This window comes from Canis lupus, chromosome 19, assembly GCF_048164855.1.
Source record: "Canis lupus baileyi chromosome 19, mCanLup2.hap1, whole genome shotgun sequence".
In the NCBI taxonomy this organism is placed as follows: Eukaryota; Metazoa; Chordata; class Mammalia; order Carnivora; family Canidae; genus Canis; species Canis lupus.
Genome location: NC_132856.1, coordinates 10,203,794 through 10,221,991, shown reverse-complemented (window position 1 = coordinate 10,221,991; position 18,198 = coordinate 10,203,794). Strand labels below are relative to the sequence as shown.

The 18,198-nt window shown below is 49.7% G+C and overlaps 1 protein-coding gene across 1 annotated transcript in view; it reads right to left on the bottom strand.

The window, feature by feature from the left end:
- Positions 1–1,766: 1,766 nt before the first annotated feature.
- The window catches only part of LHFPL4 (LHFPL tetraspan subfamily member 4), a 33,397-nt gene continuing 16,965 nt past the window's right edge, over positions 1,767–18,198 (bottom strand). The window contains exons 3-4 of the mRNA XM_072785257.1: positions 8,194–8,430; positions 1,767–5,390 (exon numbers count right to left, since the gene is read on the bottom strand). Coding sequence (XP_072641358.1) covers positions 5,290–5,390; positions 8,194–8,430 — 338 coding nt within the window. The 3' untranslated portion in view covers positions 1,767–5,289. The remainder of the gene's footprint in view (positions 5,391–8,193; positions 8,431–18,198) is intronic.

The window sequence follows — 18,198 nt, the reverse complement described above, 5'->3', positions numbered from 1 at the left end:
TTTGCTTCTTAAACTTAACAAGTCTCCAACTGAACTGATTGATCATCTTGTTCCCCTGCTATCCTGACAAATCTTTCTTGTCTCCCAAGCAAAAAACATACACATTCTCCTTGGTGCCACTCTCTTACCCCACAGCCAATCAGCTACCAAGTGTAAATTGTACTTCCTTTTTTTTTTTTTTAAGATTTTATTTGCTTATTCATGAGAGAGAGAGAGAGAGAGAGGCAGAGACACAAGCAGAGGGAGAAGATTCGAAGCATCGAAGCACAAGCATTGAAGTGGGACTTGATCCCGGGACTGCGGGATCACACCCTGACCTGCAGGCAAATGCTCAACCGTTAAGCCACCCAGGCGTCCCTCAGTTGTAGTTGTACTTCCTAAATAATGAATTTCTCACCTCTCTCAGACCTATTGCCACCACCTTGTTTCAGGCCAGACTAACTCTTTAATTAAAATTGTCCTCCACCTCAGCTCCGTAACAGCGCAATGAGAGTGATCTTCCTGAAATGCAAATCTAATCGTGCTGCTCTCCTGATAAAATCATCCCATGGCTCCCTATTGCTCTGAACATCCAGATTTCTGTTCACGGCTCCCCAGCTTTTTCATCATCTGACTTTGCCTGTCTCCAGACTAATCTCTGACCCTCCGTGCCTCGCACCTTATAGTTCAGCGTTGCTAAACGGCTTTTAGTTCTCTTCATGTAGCATTCTGTTTCTTACCCTGCTCTTTCCTTAAGCTGCCTTCTCTCATGAATGGCTTTCCTGACCCTTGCCTGCCAACTTCTACACACCCTACAGTAAAACGGTCTTCTGCTCTACCCACCCCACCAAAAGCCAGGTAAGGTGTCCCTACCCAGGGTGCCCACAATACCCTGCACCCGGCACATTTTACATTATTTTTACATGTTCATTTCCTTAGCCAGATTGACCTTTATTTTTTTCAGATTGACCTTTAATACCTTTAATACAAGAATGTTTTTGTTCTTTTAAGTGTTTAGTCTATACCAAGTGCTCAAAACGTATTGAATGAAGACTCATTTCCAAGTGCAGACATGATAATCAATCCAGCTACCATATGGGACACGTTACTATGTGCCAGATGCTGTCAAGCAATCTGCATTCCCTCCTTTGTTTCTTACAATTCCCTGAGATCACTATCATCAATTGCATTTATTTAATGGGGATTTAGAAGTGAAAGGACTTGTCCAGGCCTCACATGCAGAAAAGGGTGGACCCTTGTTTGTTCTAGTTAAGAGTCCAAAGTCAAGCCTGTTCAATTAATCAGCAGTGTGTAGACCGCTCGCTGCCTGTTCCATCTATTCTCTCCCATCTCCTTGGTTTATCTGGGAAGGTTTATCTGAACCTCAAGTTTATCTGGGGTGGCAATGTGCCCCATTGAAAGATTACATTTTAGCTAGGTATGCAATGTGACCCAGTCCTATAGGATTTCCAGAAGTCTCCGTCAAATGCAATGTGGACCAAGTGACTAGAACTCCAGCAGGCATCTTGGGCCGTGCAGTGTCCTTGAGACTGGAAGCCAGGGTTGAAATTGGCAGTGCAGAAAGATAGAAGCCTGGGTTCCTGATAACGCTGTGGGCCATATCGGTCATGGTCTGGCTACCTCCAGACTTAATATGAAAGGAAAATAGACTCTTGTTAAGCCACCGTGGTAGCTCTGTTAATATGCAGCCAAACCTGATGCCAATGGTAGACTCTCAACCCTCTTCGTCCCCGTGGGGTCAACTCAGAGAAGAAGCAGCCAGCATAGGTGATATAAAGTGTTTCTTTATTTGAACATCATTCCACCTGCACTGAAGCTCAAATCCAGCAGCAGCAGAAGGGGTCAGGACCAAAATAAATGTTACCAAACTGGACGATGAACAGCGAGGACACATTCAGACAGAACTTACTAATGGGGTGTAGACGACACCAAGCTATCCTAACGACACACAGCACAGGCCCCTGAGGTCTGCTGGTCAGAGCTCTGGGAAGGACTGTCCCCCTTGTTCCCTTCTCAGGAAACTCCAGGCCCACCCGAAGGCTAGCCCTGAGCCAGGCAGGGACCTGCGTAAGTTTCTTGTGCTGGGAAGGTCCCAGCTTCTCCAAAGAGAGGGTTCCCTTGTCTCAATCACACTGGAAGTTGGAGAAGGCTGATTCCCCTGCTGTGTTCAAGCAGAATCTCAAGGAGGCCAAGGGATTTCCCTGCAGCCTCATCTGAAATCTCTCAGCTTAGCCAGTCCAGGCCTGAAAAGGATTAATCCTAATCATGGTCCTTACCCCCTCAGGAAAACAGTGTTTTCCTTAATGGGTAACTGGTTCCCAAACATGAAAGTTTTCATATCTTAGAGGCCCAGGACTTGACCAACCAGCGCTCTCAACCATCTCTATGTTGTGGCTGCTTCGGCCTCTCCTGAAAGTCCCCAGACGAGAGCAGAAACCACCTGTTAGTGCCAGGCCCTTCTGATCCAATCACAACTGGACTGCTCAAAGCTCAGCTTCTTTCGAGAACCAAGAGTCCTAGAGGCCATACTGAGGTGGGAACAGGTGATCTCTGCATCTGTCTCCTCCCAAAGGCAAAAGCCAAATTGCCGGGGTTGGCTAAGGCAAACCACAAACCTCACCTTGTCCACGACGACGGCTTCCTTGCCCCCAGAGAGCCATCAGAGTGACAAGGTGGTGGCACATCAGCCTCACGTGGGGCCCCTACCTGAAACATCTGTTTCTGGCTCTGCTCCCGCCTCTGCTGAAGCTTCAGGACAGGGCTATGGTTTGGTGCTCGCTCCAGCCTCCCTTCCTCCCCGGTGTTCTCCCGGCAGGCACTCCTTCAGCCGGCCCAACCCGGCTCTTCTAACCACACTCCCGGGTTCACCTTGGAGCTGGCCCTTCCTTGGCAAAGGCAACAACTGGCTGGTGCATGGCGATGGGTGGAGGCACTCAGGACCCCCTCAAAGGGGTTAACCTCCCTCTTCCCTCCCACTAACCCGCACTCTAGTGGCACCCCTACCCCAAAGGGGTGGGCAGTGGCCTGGGCCTCTGAGGGGTGGCTCTGACCTCCCCCCAGCACAGGGCTCTGGTGCCACCCACCCCTGCAGCAGGGCATCCATCCCTCAGTGTCCTGCTCCTCTGCCCAATGCAGCTCCCCTGCACCCCAGTCTGCCATCCACAGCTCACCCCTACATTTGCCTCCCTTCCCTGTCCCTATTCCTTTCATCTTCCCAGCCACCTTCCTCTCCCACCCCAGGCTCTCTGCATCACAGTCCCTTCTCCTCTCCTCTCTGCCTTTCTCCACCCTCTTCCCTCTCCACTCATTCTCACTCTCTCCACCTCAGGCTTCTCCTCCTTCCCAATCACTGGCTCCCTCCCACCCCCCACCACCCCTGCCCCCCTACAGCCTCCCGACACTGGGCTTTGGTTTGGATCTTTGAGGAACTCACTTCTGTCCCCTGCCTCCAAAGAGGCTCCCCCGACCCTCCCATTCAGCACAACCCAGCCCTGCAGGTAGAGCCCTGGGGAGGCGAGGGGAGCACTGGGCTGGGGCCAGAGCACCAGGGGAAAGGTGTTTGCTCAAGAGGAGGGAGGGTCAGGACTTAGTGAGTTCCAGGTTTCAAGAATCCTACCAGGACCCAGCATCTGATTCCAGTTAGGGTCTGGATGGGGGTCTCACGCAGAGGATTTCTAGGGTCTGTCTTGGAAACCCTCTCAGGTCCAAGTCCTATGGAAATGAACACAAGATTGGCAAATACATGGCACTCGCTGCTTTTCTCCCCTCCTTTGGCTGAGACCCACACAGGAAATGATGACAACAAGCTTCCCCATTGGACCTGCAGAGGCCTCACGCTCCTGTTACACAGTGGATCACCACTCCCCCCCGGTACTTGAAGACACAAGCAGGCACACTAGATGAAGCCAACATGCCGCCTGAACCGGGGGCTGGAAGGGGCTGTCCACACCCCAGGCCAGATGGCCCTACCACCAGGTCCACCAGGCAGTGAGGGGAGTTCAGAAACACCTGGAGTCTCCTCCATTTGCTCCCAGCCAAGGGGGAAGGAGATGCCCCCACAGTGGGAGGGGAGGGAGAAAGAAGACTCCTCTTCTGCTCTCCACCACACACACACACACACACACACACACACTCACGCTCACACACACACACACACACATACACACACACTCATGCCTCAGCTCCAAGCACTGCCCATTGGGCTGCAGACCCTGGGCATAACGCAAGGCGAGAGGTGGGCAAGGAGGAGGAAGTGGAGGTGGGGATAGGGTTACAAGGCCTGGGGATGGGGGACAGGGGGTACCCTGTTCAGAGGTGACCTGCAAGTTCAAGTTATGCAGAAAAAGTATCAAAGAGGCAAGACAGTCTCTGCCCTTGGCAGATGCCTGGATTGGGGGCATGAGAAGGGGCAGAGGGGTGATGCATCCCCTAATTCCCCACTCTTAGGCCCCCCTCCCAAACCCCCAGCCCTGACAACAGGGCCAAGAAGTCTGTGCTGTACAAAACAGGCCAGGGTCAAGGGTCCAGTCACTGGTGAGACATCCCAGCAGGGAGAAGGCCAGGCCAGCCCCGGGTTGAGCCCCTTCCAGCCCCAGCTGCCATGGTCAGACGCCACCGAGACAGGAGTCAGAGCGCCTCCTCCCACTGCCTCCAGAGCCTGTCTGTCCTCAGACTCTGGGCTGCCCAGGGCCCCCGTCAGCAGCTGAAAGGGACACGCTGTGCTTTCCCCCTCAGTGCAGCTCAGACTCCTTTGGGAGAGGTGAAAACAGGCTGGCGCGGGCAGCAGAGAGGCCCCGAGGAGGCTGGTGGTGCCTGGAGCTCTGTGATGATGTGATGGAACCATCATCGGGGGTGGTGGGGAATAGTAAAGAGTCCGGTCCACCCTGGGCCAGTGTCTTGAATAAGTTTCTGCAGGAGGCAGGGACCAGAGGAGGCAAGGATGCAGCCAGGCAGGAGCCCTCCAGACTGCCAGGGCCTGGGGAACAGAAACCACAGCGCCTCTTCCCCTGGAGACTCTGCAGGGGCCCCAGGCCGGGCTAGGGAGGAAGGGAGAAGCCCAAGGGCCCAGGGCTCCAGCTCCCTTAGGTCAGTTGAGGGAGGAGCAGAATCAGGCCCTCCCCCACGCTGCATCCCAGCCCCAACCTCTTCAAAGCCTGGAGCTACAGGCAGGTAGCAGGTGAGAAGTCAGTCCTGGATGGGGTCTTCCCTCGGAGCTTGAATGAAGGGATGAGAGGGCAGGCAACGGGACAAGCTGAGGACAGGTCAAGTCCTGGGCTGTGATCTTGGCCCTCAGGGTCCCTGTGAGTGAGCGACGGGACAGGGGAGGACTCCCCATCCGGAGACATCACCCCCTGGCCGCAACACGGAGCTTACTGTAGAGCCCACAAAATCTACGAGAGAGAGAGAGAGAGAGAATTGGAGAAAGTCAGAGACTACCAGAGCATTGGGGCTCCCCTCGGCTACTCCTCAGGGTTGAGGAGTACAGTACAGTACAGTACAGAAATCCAGCCAGGCCTCTGGTGAGTTGGATGGTCCTGAGTACGCCATTCGAACCTTCTGAGCCTCAATTTCCTCAACTGTACAACGGGCATAAGAGCCTACTTCATAGGGTGATTCTGAGGTGTGAAAAAGTCATAAATCATTGCAGCTAAGGACTTTCCATAATGTTTAGTGCATAGTAAATCCTGGAAATGATGGCAAGTTATTTTAGTGTTTACTTTTGTCCTGGAGGTCTGGCTCAGAACTGAATTGTAAGGCTCTCACCTTGAGTTTCCAGTGAGGGATGGAGAACCTCCCAACCCCCGACACTGAAGGAAGACAAACTGGGTCTCCTTCACATCACTTTAAACACTGAGCTTGGGCACTTTGCAGAGAGAGGAGAGGGCGCTGGGTGCGCCCACCTCACACCAGTTACATTCCCAAACCCCTTCTTCACAAGGCCACATGGCTCTTAGTCATGCACTTCCAGAAGCTGCCACCAGAGGGCAGGCCCTGACCTCACAGCAACACCACAGAAGCCATGGGGTGGTCAGGGTCTCCAGGGACAGACAGGAGCCTCAGAGAAAGACAGGTGAGCAGCCCTAAAGGCTCCCCCTCGGCCACTAAAAAAGGCCCTAAAAAAGGGCCCTAAAATAGGAAGCAGGGCAGCAGCATGGAAGAGCCTGGCCTTCCAACTTGGGACCTGGGTTCAAATCCTGACTGCACTGCTTCAGTGACCTTTGCGTGAGTTACTGGACCTCCACGGACCTCACCTCTCTTATTTGTAAAATGATGGTCATGATGCCTGCCTGGGGGGGTGTCTTGAGGAGTGACAGCTTCTACTGAGTATTCACCAAGTGCCCCTAAATAGACACAGTCTTTCTTCCTCGTTGGACAGGCCTACCAGGTGGTACTGTTTCCATCACCCTCATTTGAGGAAGGACAGAAAAGTAAGGCTCCTGAAGATGAAGTCCTCAACTTGCTTCCAGCACAGTCTGCCTTCAGTCCAAGGGCTCCACCACAATACTAAATCACCTCCTGCCAGATGAGATAAAAACCCTCACTGCCATTAGCCCCATTTTATAGATGAGACTCCAAGAGAGGAATGCAATTAATGGAAAGTGCTAAATATAGACCTAGCACATGCAAATAGCTCGAGGCAGGGTGTAATTATGAAAACCACTATTCCTATTGCTCACGGCAGGGAACGCATACCCAGGCAGACGGGTGTCTGTCCACCGAAGACGGGCTAGGCCTCCCCTTGCTCTGGGGGCAGGGCGGGCCCCTGACTCAGAAGACCAACCCTCCTTTGGAGAGCGATCTGGCACTATCGTTATAATACTACGTGTGCAATTCCATTTCTGGAAACACACCAAGAAAGCACTGTGTAAAAGAAGGCATAGACAAAGATGTCCAGTGTAGCATTGTCGGTGATAGTAAAATCCTAGAAACCTCCCTTAGAGTCCCTAAAAGGAAAATAGTTAAATAGTTACAGTTCCTCCATCTGACGTAATGCTAAGCACTGGATAAAAAGGGTTCTCCATAAAAGGATAAAGAAAGATCTTTAAGACATGCTTTAGGGTTGGGTACAAAAAGCAACCTTACAAGGGATTTGTTTAGGATGATGCCTACTCTGTGTTATATTAGCATATGACGCTTACTGTATATTTTATAAAAGGACATATAATGTATGTACATGTATAGATGAACATCTGATAAATTAGCCCACAGTCTCTGGCCTCAGGTGTAAATTTTTTTTATGGGATTTCAATGTTACTCGATATATACAAAGTTGGTATGTAATATGCAAGGTATAAAGCATCCTGTAACACCTGTGTGGGCTCACCGAGCAAGAACTCCACCAATATTTTGTACATGCCTGCACACCCCCATCTCAAGCTCCTGGCCTCCCCTCTTTTTTTTTTTTTTGGCCTTCCCTCTTCTATCCCAACCACAGATAAGCATCATCCTGTCTTCTGTATATATTGTTTCTTTTTTTTAAAATATTTTTTAAAAATTTATTTATGATAGTCAGAGAGAGAGAGAGAGAGAGGCAGAGACATAGGCAGAGGGAGAAGTAGGCTCCATGCACCGGGAGCCCAAAGTGGGATTCGATCCTGGGTCTCCAGGATCGCACCCTGGGCCAAAGGCAGGCGCCAAACCGCTGCACCACCCAGGGATCCCTATGTATTGTTTCTTTACTCAAAAAAAAAAAAAAAAAAAAAGACAGTACAGCCATAAATATATTTATGATTAAACCATACATTAGTTAGCGTCTCTTGGTTTTTGATTGAGCTTCATAAAAATATCACTCTGTCATGTTCTGGAGTTTGATCCCCGCTCCCCCATTCCCCACCCCCGTCTCAATATTGTTTCCAAGATGTATCCATTCTGTTACCTATAACTGCAGTGCCTTCATTTTCAGTTATACCCTATTCCATGATATGAATATATCACTATTTATCCATCCTCCTGTCAGTGGCCATGTAGGTTGTTTTTTAGTGGTTTGCTATTTTGAAACCACTGCCAAGAGCGTTCTTAAATGTTTCTCATGAGTTTCTACTCATAGTTGGGATTGCTGGGTCCCAGGCATGCAAATGTTCGGACTTGAGCAATAACGTCAAATTGCTTTTAAGGTGGTTGGACTGTGTGCACTTTTTCCAGTTTTTGGATGACACCCCCCCCACCCTTGCCCCGCCCCGGACGTGCACTCGCCTTTGTTCTCCTGCTTGAGCTCCTCCTGCAGCAGGTCTGTTTGCCGGTTGCCCAGCACGAAGGCGAGGAAGGAGAGGATGAGGGCGTTGAGGATGCCGATGATGGCCAGGATGTATGCCCAGCGCACCGAACAGTCCCCCAGGGAATACTTCCCAGTCTTGGTCCCGCACATGTCCCGGATGGTCTCGGCGTCCCAGCCGTCGGGGAAGATCATGCAGCCCAGCACGAGGCACAGAGCTGAGGGTGCCGAGGCCGGTGCACCGCCATGGTCAGGGAGGAAGAGAGAAGGGGTTGAGTACTCCCCAGAGCCAGGGCCCCCGCAGGCCGCGCCCTCCCGCTCCTCGGCCAGTCAACCGGCCTGTTAACCGCTTCCCTGGATCTGAGCTGGCTTCTTGCCTCGGAGAGAGCAGAACTTTCCAGGGGCCCATTATGCCTCCCATCAAACAACTCCTCCGGGAAGCTTTCCTCGAAATACAAGAAAAGAGCAATCCATGATCACCTCTCTCAGCTCCCTTTAGCAAACTGACCATGCTTACTCCCTCCCATCCTCATCATTCTTGATTTCTTTTTGTCATTCATTCAACAACTATTATTGAGCTCCATTTCCTTTTCTTCAAGACACTGGACACACGTTCTCATTCACACAGTTGAGCACTGTGTTCAGAGCATAGACTGGGGTAAGGTCTTTCACCTACTCAGTGTACGACTTTGGGGATTTGGCCTGTTGGTGTCTCATCATGGAAATCATGGTTCCCACCACACGGGGTGGTGGCAAGGATCGAAGGATGTGTGTAGGACACTCAGCACAGGGCCTCGCATTTCCTCGCTGAAGGCCCACTGGGTGCCAGGCACTATACAAGGCAGCAGCAGGGTGTGTTACTTGGGCTTTACCCTCACAAAGCTCATGGTTAGTGGGGGAAATGTCCATTAGGGCAAAGGAGAGGGCTGGAGCCCCAATCCTGACACAGCTTTTTTTCTAGAGGTGTGACCTCAAGCCAGTTCTTTCCCCTTGGAGCCTCAGCTCTCTCATCTGTAAAATGGGAATAATGACAGTATTCAAGTGATTGTAAAGATTACAGGAGGCAGCAAATGTAATTGCCTGACCTAGTAAATCCTGGATAAATGTTATTATTACCAAAACCAGTCATAATGATAAAAATAATAGTCACACAAATAAGGAGGTTGGAGCTTAGTGTCAGATGGTGGGGGAGGAGAGAAGAGGCGAGGCCAAGAAGTGCCTTCTTTTGAAATAGGCCCCTGCTTGGTTCCCCCACCTTGGCATCCACTCAGTCTCTGCTTAGTGACCCACCTCTGCCGATCCCAACCCACTTAGTACAGGTAGGCTCTTCCCAGCGCCCAGTCTAGTAGGTGGGACCGAAGTCTGAACCAATCAGCACATTGCATTCCTCTGGTGACCAACTGGCTCCGAGAGAAGCGCACGCCCCACATGGCCAATCACAGCCAACCGAGCTCAGTAAGCAAGAGGGGCAGTGACCTTCCCCTGCTGCCTGCCGGTGAGCAGCCTGCCCCATGACCTAGGAGTGTGTCTGCGGCTCCATGTTGCCCTCTTAGTGCCTGACAGCCCCACTAACAATAAGGTGACTGTCTGAGACCCTAAGGTTCCACACCAGGCCCATGGGGTGCTTAGCCTGAGTTTTAGAGGACAGTGATGACAAAGAGGGGATGGTGGCCAGTTCTGCCCTCAGTCTATGAGGTCCATCTAGTTGGGGGAGGGGACGCCCTCGTTTTTTGTCAGGTCTCTCCCCCTCCTACAGTTCAAGGAAGTGTTCCCTAGGCCCCAGACCCATCTGCCAGTGCGCTGGGGCCCCTTGCTCTAAGGTTTGGACTCCTGTGACCTCCCCTGCCGCCCTCCCGTGACCCGACAGTGTCCCCCACACACCTAGGTTATGCTCCTCATCTGATGCAGGGATCCCCCACAGCACTGTGATCATACACACACACACACACACACACACACACACACACACACACTTCCTCCAAGGTGAATCCCAGCTAGAGTACAGTGAGCTGCCTGGGGGCTGGGAAGAGTTCCTGGCAAAGGGGATGGCAAATGCAGGAAGCCCGGGGGTGAGAATGAGCTTGGGGAGCTAAAGAACTTGATAAACTCGAAGGTGCACTTTAGACACCCAAACGGAGAGGGAAGCTCTGGGGGAAATCGGTACCGGAGGTGCGAGATGTGAATTCGGGAGCTGTGGGCAGGTAAGTCCCGGGCTGCCGGAATTAGGGAGACGGAAGGCTCGGGACTGAGCCCTGCGGCGCAGTATGAGGTCAACCCATCCGTTCCACACCCCACCCCCACCTCCTCGACATTTCTGCAAGGCCCTCCAGGCCCCAGTCGGAGACCGGAGGAGGGTCCAATGCCCGGGAGGGAGGGGGAAGGGGGGAGAAGGAGCGCCCAGGCGGTCCGGGGGCTCCCGCCCAGGTGGCTCCCGCCTCCCCAGCAGGCGGGGGAGGGGGGAGGAAGGGAGCCCGAGAAGGGGCCACCCCCACCCCCAGCTCTCCGCCCCCCTCCCGCGTGCCGCGCTTCCTCTCCCTCGCGGAGCATCCCCGTTTCCATGGAGACTGCATCCCGCCGGCGCCCGGGGGCGGCCTCTCGGCTCCGCAGCCCCCCCCCCCCCCCCCCGCCCAGCCCCCCAGGAGTTCCCTTCCCGGCCGCCGGCTCTCCGGGCTCCCGCGCCTCCCATTCCTCCCCTTCAGGGCCACCCCTTTATCTTCCTCGGTCTTCCTCTGCTCTTCACAGCCCTTCGCTCTCTCGAGGGCCGTGGATCGCGCTCAGGTGTGGCCTCCACCCTCTTCCCCTCAGCAGGCCTCCTCCTCCTCCTCTCTCCCCGCCTCTCCTCCTCTGGATCTAGCCCCCCGCCCCCTCCTCTCTCCGGCTCTTCCTTCTACACTGCACGTGTAAATCCCGAGTGCCACGTATGTGCCGGGCCTTGTGCAAGGTGTGGGGACGCTGGAGGCGAGGTCCCCAGAAGAAGGGGTGTGTGTGTGTGGAAATACAATCAAGCCAACAATAGAATAGTTCTGCATGTCAAGGAGTGCTAGCAAGGAAGCTGACAGGGGCTGAGACCCGAATCACAGGGTGCTGGGAGACCGTGGGGGTGGGGCCTCTCCATCTCTCCCTCGACTCTCTGCCTCCTCTGCTCTGCAGCGTTGTAGGTGGTGGCGGTGGGACCCCAGAGGCTGCTCAGGGAATGGGAAACACCCAGAAATCAAGCAAAATGGAGGGGGGAGGGGGGAGTCTATCAGATGGTTTCTCTGGACCTGGGGGAAGAGAGGAAGAGATCACAAGGGGACAGCCTAGAACAAGGAAGTGACCCCGGGGTTCAACCATCAGGAGCTGGCAGGTTTCAGCACCCTCATGTCCTAGATGAGGAAACTCAGGCTGAGATCTTTGGAGTCCGAGTTCAAGTCTCTTTTGGAAAACACAGACACAGGTGCAGGGTGCCCTGTGGAGGAGGGCTTCTCAATGGGAACATTTTTGACACTTGACTTTGTAATTCTTCATGATGGGGGGGGGGGGGGGAAGCTGTCCTGTGCCTTGTGGGATATTAAGTATCCTTCCCCACCTCTATCTGCTAGATGCCAGGGGCACCACCACCATGTTTTTTTATTATGACCCCCAGTCATAATAAAAAATAGTATCTGACTTCCAGATATTGCCAAATGTCCCCCAGGTGGCAAAAGTGCCCCTGGTTGAGAACCACTGGTATAGGGGAAGGCACCCTCGGGTGGGGCACATCTATCCATTACCCTACAGTCCACTGATTTCCCCTGCTCCAAGCACTCTGAAAGTGTTGCGACAAAATTAATAATAGGAATATTCATCATAATGAAGGATGTCTGGGTGGCTCAGAGGTTGTGCATCTGCCTTTGGCTCAGGGGGTGATCCTGGAGTCCCAGGATGGAGTCCCACATCAGGCTCCCCGCAGGGAGCCTGCTTCTTCCTCTGCCTATGTCTCTGCCTCTCTGTGTGTGTGTGTGTGTGTGTGTGTGTGTGTCTCATGAATAAATAAATAAAATCTTTTTTAAAAAAAAGGAATATTCATAATGTGATACTAATGCTGATAAACGGTATTGAGTGCCTAACTGTGCCAGGATGCAGAGCTCCTGACATCATGATCTTGTTTAATGCTGCAACAAATCTATATGATGGGAAAAATCATCATCCTCATTTTACAGAGGAGAAAACAGGCTCAGAGGAATCAAGTATCATATCCCATGTCACAGAGCTAGTCAGTGGTGGGATCTGTATTTAAACCCAGACAGGTCTTTACTTAACATTTTTCTTTAAATAGACTCACTTTTTAACTTAGAGGCATTTACTTAAAAAGTAAGCTTTATATCACTATCATAGAAAAGGAAACCAGGATCATTTGCCACAAATAGAAGGAAACTATAAATATAATGAAACCAAAACAACGTTCTTAGATTCTAGCTGGATACTTTTGCCTGCCAAATGCTCTGAGCTCGCTCTCTCTGTTTAAGAGACTTAATAGTGTGAGAGAAGTTAAAGATATACTAGCACCAAACCGAGCCTTTCTCCTTGAAGCCATGAGACACAGTCCACCTTGCATGGCCTCAACAGGAAGCTAAACTCCCATTCTTCGCTTCCCACCCATTCACTGGGTTACTTTAGGCAAAGTCAGTTTACATCTCTGGGCCTTATTTTCTTCATCTGTAAAATGGGGGTCATGACATCCACCCTACTCATTTCATAGTGCTTTTGTGAGAATCAATTGGCTGGTGAGAAGAGATATATAAATTATTACTGGTGAAGTGGGGAAGGCGATAAGCTTAATTTTTACACATAATCATGATGGAGACCAGTACTTTGCTACGACATCTTCCTTACTATTAGAAGCCCCAGTTTTTAGCTGAGAACTTGACCCTTGATTACTGAGACTGCATTTTCCAGCTTTCTTTGCAGCTACATGACTAGGCCACATGGGTAGGTAAAAATGCATGCCGATGTGTTATGTGTCCTCAAGGAAAATAACTTTATATAAACAGATTTATAAGGATGCTAGAATGTGCTCTTTGCCCCTTTTTCTTAATCCATTCCTCCACCCTGCAGCCTAGAAGGCAGAAGGGATGTCTAAGGCTCTCACACTGGTCTTCAACAATGAGAATGAGGACCTCACCCCACCTGAGCACCTGGGTGGCTCAGATAGTTAAACCTCCGACTCTATTTCAGCTCAGGTCATGATCTTAGGGTCATGGGATTGACCCCCACATTGGGTTCCATGCTCAGTAGGGAGTCTTCTTAAGATTCTCTCTCTCTCCCTCTCCCTCTGCCCCTCCCCCACTCGTGTATGCTATCTCTCTCAAATAAATAAATCTTAAAAAAAAAAAGAGAGAGAGCTCTTGACTTCAGCGCTACCATACCAGCTCTGAACCACCTAACTCTTGGGCATCTGTTTAATGTAAGAGACTAGAACCTGGGGTCATTAGACAATTATTTTGGGTTTTCCTATCACATGCAGCCAAACCTGGTCCTGTTATAATAATGTGTTATTTTTAGGTCTGTATCACATGCATGTATTGGGCAAACAGCTTTTATCTATGTGTCCTTGGACAAGTCATTTCACTTCTCTGAACCTCAGTTCTGTCATCAGAGAAATGGTGATATTTACTTCTCAAGGCCACAACATAGACTGGGTGGTCGGCAGCATCACTGTGATGGGGGTATGCCTCGTGGTCTATGGCGTGTGAAGGTGGCTCATACACTCTGCTTGGAGAACAACGTGGCAATATCCACACAAATCCTAAAGGTACTTATCCCTTGCCTCAAATGTATCCCATGGCTGGGCTTGTGCATGTACATGAAAGGTGCATACAGGATATTCACTGCACCACCGTCTTTATAAGAGAGGATGGCAATGTCTATTAAGAGGGAACTGATTATGGGATCCCTGGGTGGCGCAGCGGTTTGGCGCCTGCCTTTGGCCCAGAGCGCGACCCTGGAGACCCGGGATCAAATCCCACGTCGGGCTCCCGGTGCATGGAGCCTGCTTCTCCCTCTGCCTGTGTCTCTGCCTCTCTCTCTCTGTGTGTGACTATCATAAATAAATAAAAATTTATTAAAAAAAAAAAAGAGGGAACTGATTAAATAAAGTATGGTATATCCATGCCACGGAATACTACAAAGCCATTAAAACAAGTGGCGAACAATTGTATATGTTGTCGTGGAAAACCTGAGACGTATTAAGAAATTTAAAAAGCTAAGGCACACAATACAATGTAGAGTATGATCCCATCTATGATTTTTAAGAAGGATGTACATGCTCTGGAACAGCCAGAAGGAATGAGCAGCTCTGTAAGGAATGACACAGCAAACTTTCTGAACCTGACATCTGCTGCAAAGAGCAATTGTACTTTTGGGGCACCTGAGTGGCTTAGTCGGTTAAGGGTCCGACTCCTGATTTCAGCTCAGGTCATGATCTCAGGGTCCTGGTGTTGAGCCCTGCATCCAGCTCCATGCTGGGTATGGAGCCTGCTTCCAATTCTCTCTCTCCTTCTCCCTCTCCCTCTGTGCCTCCTTTCCCCCCCCCTAAAAAAAAATAAATAAAGCAATTGTAATTTTATTTATTTATTTATTTATTTTTATTTATTTTTTTTTAATTTTATTTATTTTTTAAATGTTAAGTAGGCTCCATGCCTGGGCACCCGGGTGGCTCAGTTAGTTAAGTGTCTGTGTTTGGCTTGGGTCATGATCCCAGAGTCCTGGGATGGAGTCCTATGTCAAGCTCCTTGCTCACTGGTGAGTCTGCTTCTCCCTCTGCCCCTCCCTGCCACTTGCTCTTTTTCTCTTCAATAAATAAACCTTAAAAAAAAAAAAAAAAAAAAAGGAGGTCCATGCCCAACATGGGGCTTGAACTCTGACCCTAAGATCAGGACTCGGGTGCCTCATAGCGCAGTAGGAAGTGCTCAGTCTCATAAGATCAAGACTCACATGCTCTACCCACTGAGCCAGCCAGGCACCAGGGAATTGTTATTTTAAAAAGTCAAGCATGTAGTCAGTGCTTTCCGTGTTTCAGGCATTGTTCTAACTGCTCTATGTTTATTAATGAATTGTTATTCCCATTTTATAGATGAAGAAACAGGTCCGGAAAGGTTAAATGATGTGCCCAAGGTCACATAGCTAGAGATAACACAGCTGGGGTCAGACCCAGCCCATGTAGGGCAGGGCCATGCTCTGAAGCCCCTCTCCTCTCTGATCTATGAACAGGTAGAGATCGTGCATGGGCACACTCCTTCATGGTTCAGAACAGCAGACGGTGGTCTACATACAGTGATGTTATTCAGCCTTAAAAAGGAACGGAATTCTGACACATGCTACAACATGGAGGAACCTTGAGGACATTGTGTTCAGTGCAATGTGCTTGTCACAGAAAGACACTGTAGGATGCCACTTACTTGAGGTCCCCAGAACAGTCAAATTCACAGAGACAGGAAATAGGATGTTGGTCGCTGAGGGAGGAGTATGGGGGATTAGTGTTTAAAGGGGACAGAAAGGGGCGCCTGGGTGGCTCAGTCGGTAAGCGTCTGCCTTGGGCTCAGCTCATATTCCAGCATCAGGTTCCCTGCTCACTGGGGAGTCTGCTTCTCCCTCTGCACCCTCCATGCTCTCTCTCTTTCTCTCTCTCATAAACAAGTAAATAAATAAAATCTTTATTTTTAAAAATATTTTATTTATTCATGAGAGACACACACACACACACAGAGAGAGAGAGAGAGAGAGAGAGAGAGAGAGGCACAGACACAGGCAGAGGAAGAAGCAGGCTCCAGGCAGGAAGCCCAACACGGGACTCTATCCTGGGTCTCCAGGATCATGCCCTGGGCTGAAGGTGGCACTAAACCACTGTGCCACCTGGCCTGCCCTAAACAAAATCTTTAAAAAATATAAAAAAGGGACAGAGTTTTACAAGATGAAAAAGAGTTCTGGAAGAGAGAGAGATGGATGTAGTACACAATATTGTGCACTTAAAAAACTGTTAAAATGGTAAAATTTATGTTCTGAGTACTTTACCATGAGGGAGTGAGAGGAAGAAAGTCAGTAGGGGGGAATGCAGAAAATGACATAATATATTTGCCTCATGAGTGTTTACGTAAATGCACAGAAAGAGATTGGGGGGGAAATGGAAATTTAATTTATAAGAGTGGTGGCCTTTGGGCAGGGAGGGGGTGGGGACTTTAGCCTTTATGAAACATTTCAGCTTTTCAGAATGAATGTCTTCATATATTACTCATGAAATTTAAAAACATCACTCAAGATATTGATTTTTTCAAAGAACACACATATAAGCTTGCATATCTGTAAACGTTTATAGAAGTATACAGAAGCAATTTAATGGTGGATACCTCTGAGAGGTGGCCTGGGAAATGGGCAGGAAGGGAGGGGTAGTGGGGACACTTCATTCTGTGCCATCCTGTACTGTTGAAAGTGTCTAACATCTGCATATATTTTTATAACAAAAACTATATTATTATGTTCAATCCTTTTCCATCTATGCCAGGCCATATGAAATCCTCTTAAGTTTTAAAAAAATAATTAAGAAACTAAAAGACAGTTAAAAAGAAGAGTGACACTTGAGTTTTGATAATGAAACCTGAGTGAGACCAGAAGTAGTGAAGAATTAGTAAGAGCAAATATATGATACACTCAGGTGTTTATTTTCTTTAAAGCTTGTGCTGTAAATATGCCTTTATAGAAAGCTTTTTTTTCCTTAAGTAGGCTCCATGATGGGCATGGAGCCCAATGTGGTACTTGAACTCGTGACCTAAGCTGAAATCAGGAGTCAGATGCTTAACTGACTGAGCCACCCAGGGGCCCCCATATAAAGCTTTCTAATGATGCATTTTATGCGCAGCTCTTGTAATAGTGTCTCATTATAACACTGTTACACCACCCTCAAGGGACATCTGCTGAGCTGGACACTCCAAAAGGGAGGCCTCTGTTTTTGTTCAGTGGCCTCTTCCATACAGGACACACCACAGCTGCTACCCTTTCCTGGGGGTCAGACTAGCTGTCCCCAGGGCTATCTGTCCCCAGGACTCCACAGAGGCTTGCTATAGACTGAACTGTGTCTCCACAAAATTCATATGTAGAAGCCTTAATCCCCAGTGCGATTGTATTTGGGGGGGGTGGGGCCTTTGGGAGGTAATTAGAGTTTGGTGAGGCCTCCTGATGGGATCAGTGCCCTTGTAAGAGAAGACACCAGAGAGCCTGCTCCCTCCCTCCCCCCACTGCCCCCACCCTCACCCTCACACCAGAGCAGGATCTTGTCTGAGAAAGAACAAACTTGCTGTGTGCAACAATTTGCTGCATCTTAGAACCATACAATTGAGAAAAAGTGTGATCCCATTTATATACAAATCAAAGGCAGGCAAAACTAACCTACAGGAAGAAAAGTCAGGATAGTGCATACCTTTGGGGGCAGTGATTGGAAGAGGACATGAGGATTCCTGATCTGTGTACTATTTCTATAGGCATGTTCACTTTGTGTAAATTACTGAATCATAGAGGTGACAATTTCTGTACTCCTAAGTGTGTTATACTTTCCGTAGAAGCTGACTTTAAAAAGGCTACATACCATAGTGTGTAAGAAGCAAACATCAGAAATAACAAATAGGACACTGGTTAGAGCACATCCATGCAGTGGAGCACCAAGCTGTCACAAAAGAGACGAAGGAAGCCCTTTATGTGCTGATGTGGGATGGCATATGGGTGTGCTAAGTGCAAGGCAAGGTCCAGAGTAACAGACGTGGTGCAGGGCTAGCACTCTGTAAGGAGTGGGGAAAGTGTGTGTGTATGTGTACGTGTGTGTGTGTGTGTTTGCATGGACATCAAATATTTCTGGAAGTGTCTACAAGACACTGATAACCTTGGTGACTTTTTTTTTTTTAAGATTTTATTTATTTATTCATGAGAGACAGAGAGAGAGAGAGAGAGAGAGAGGCAGAGACACAGGCAGAGGGAGAAGC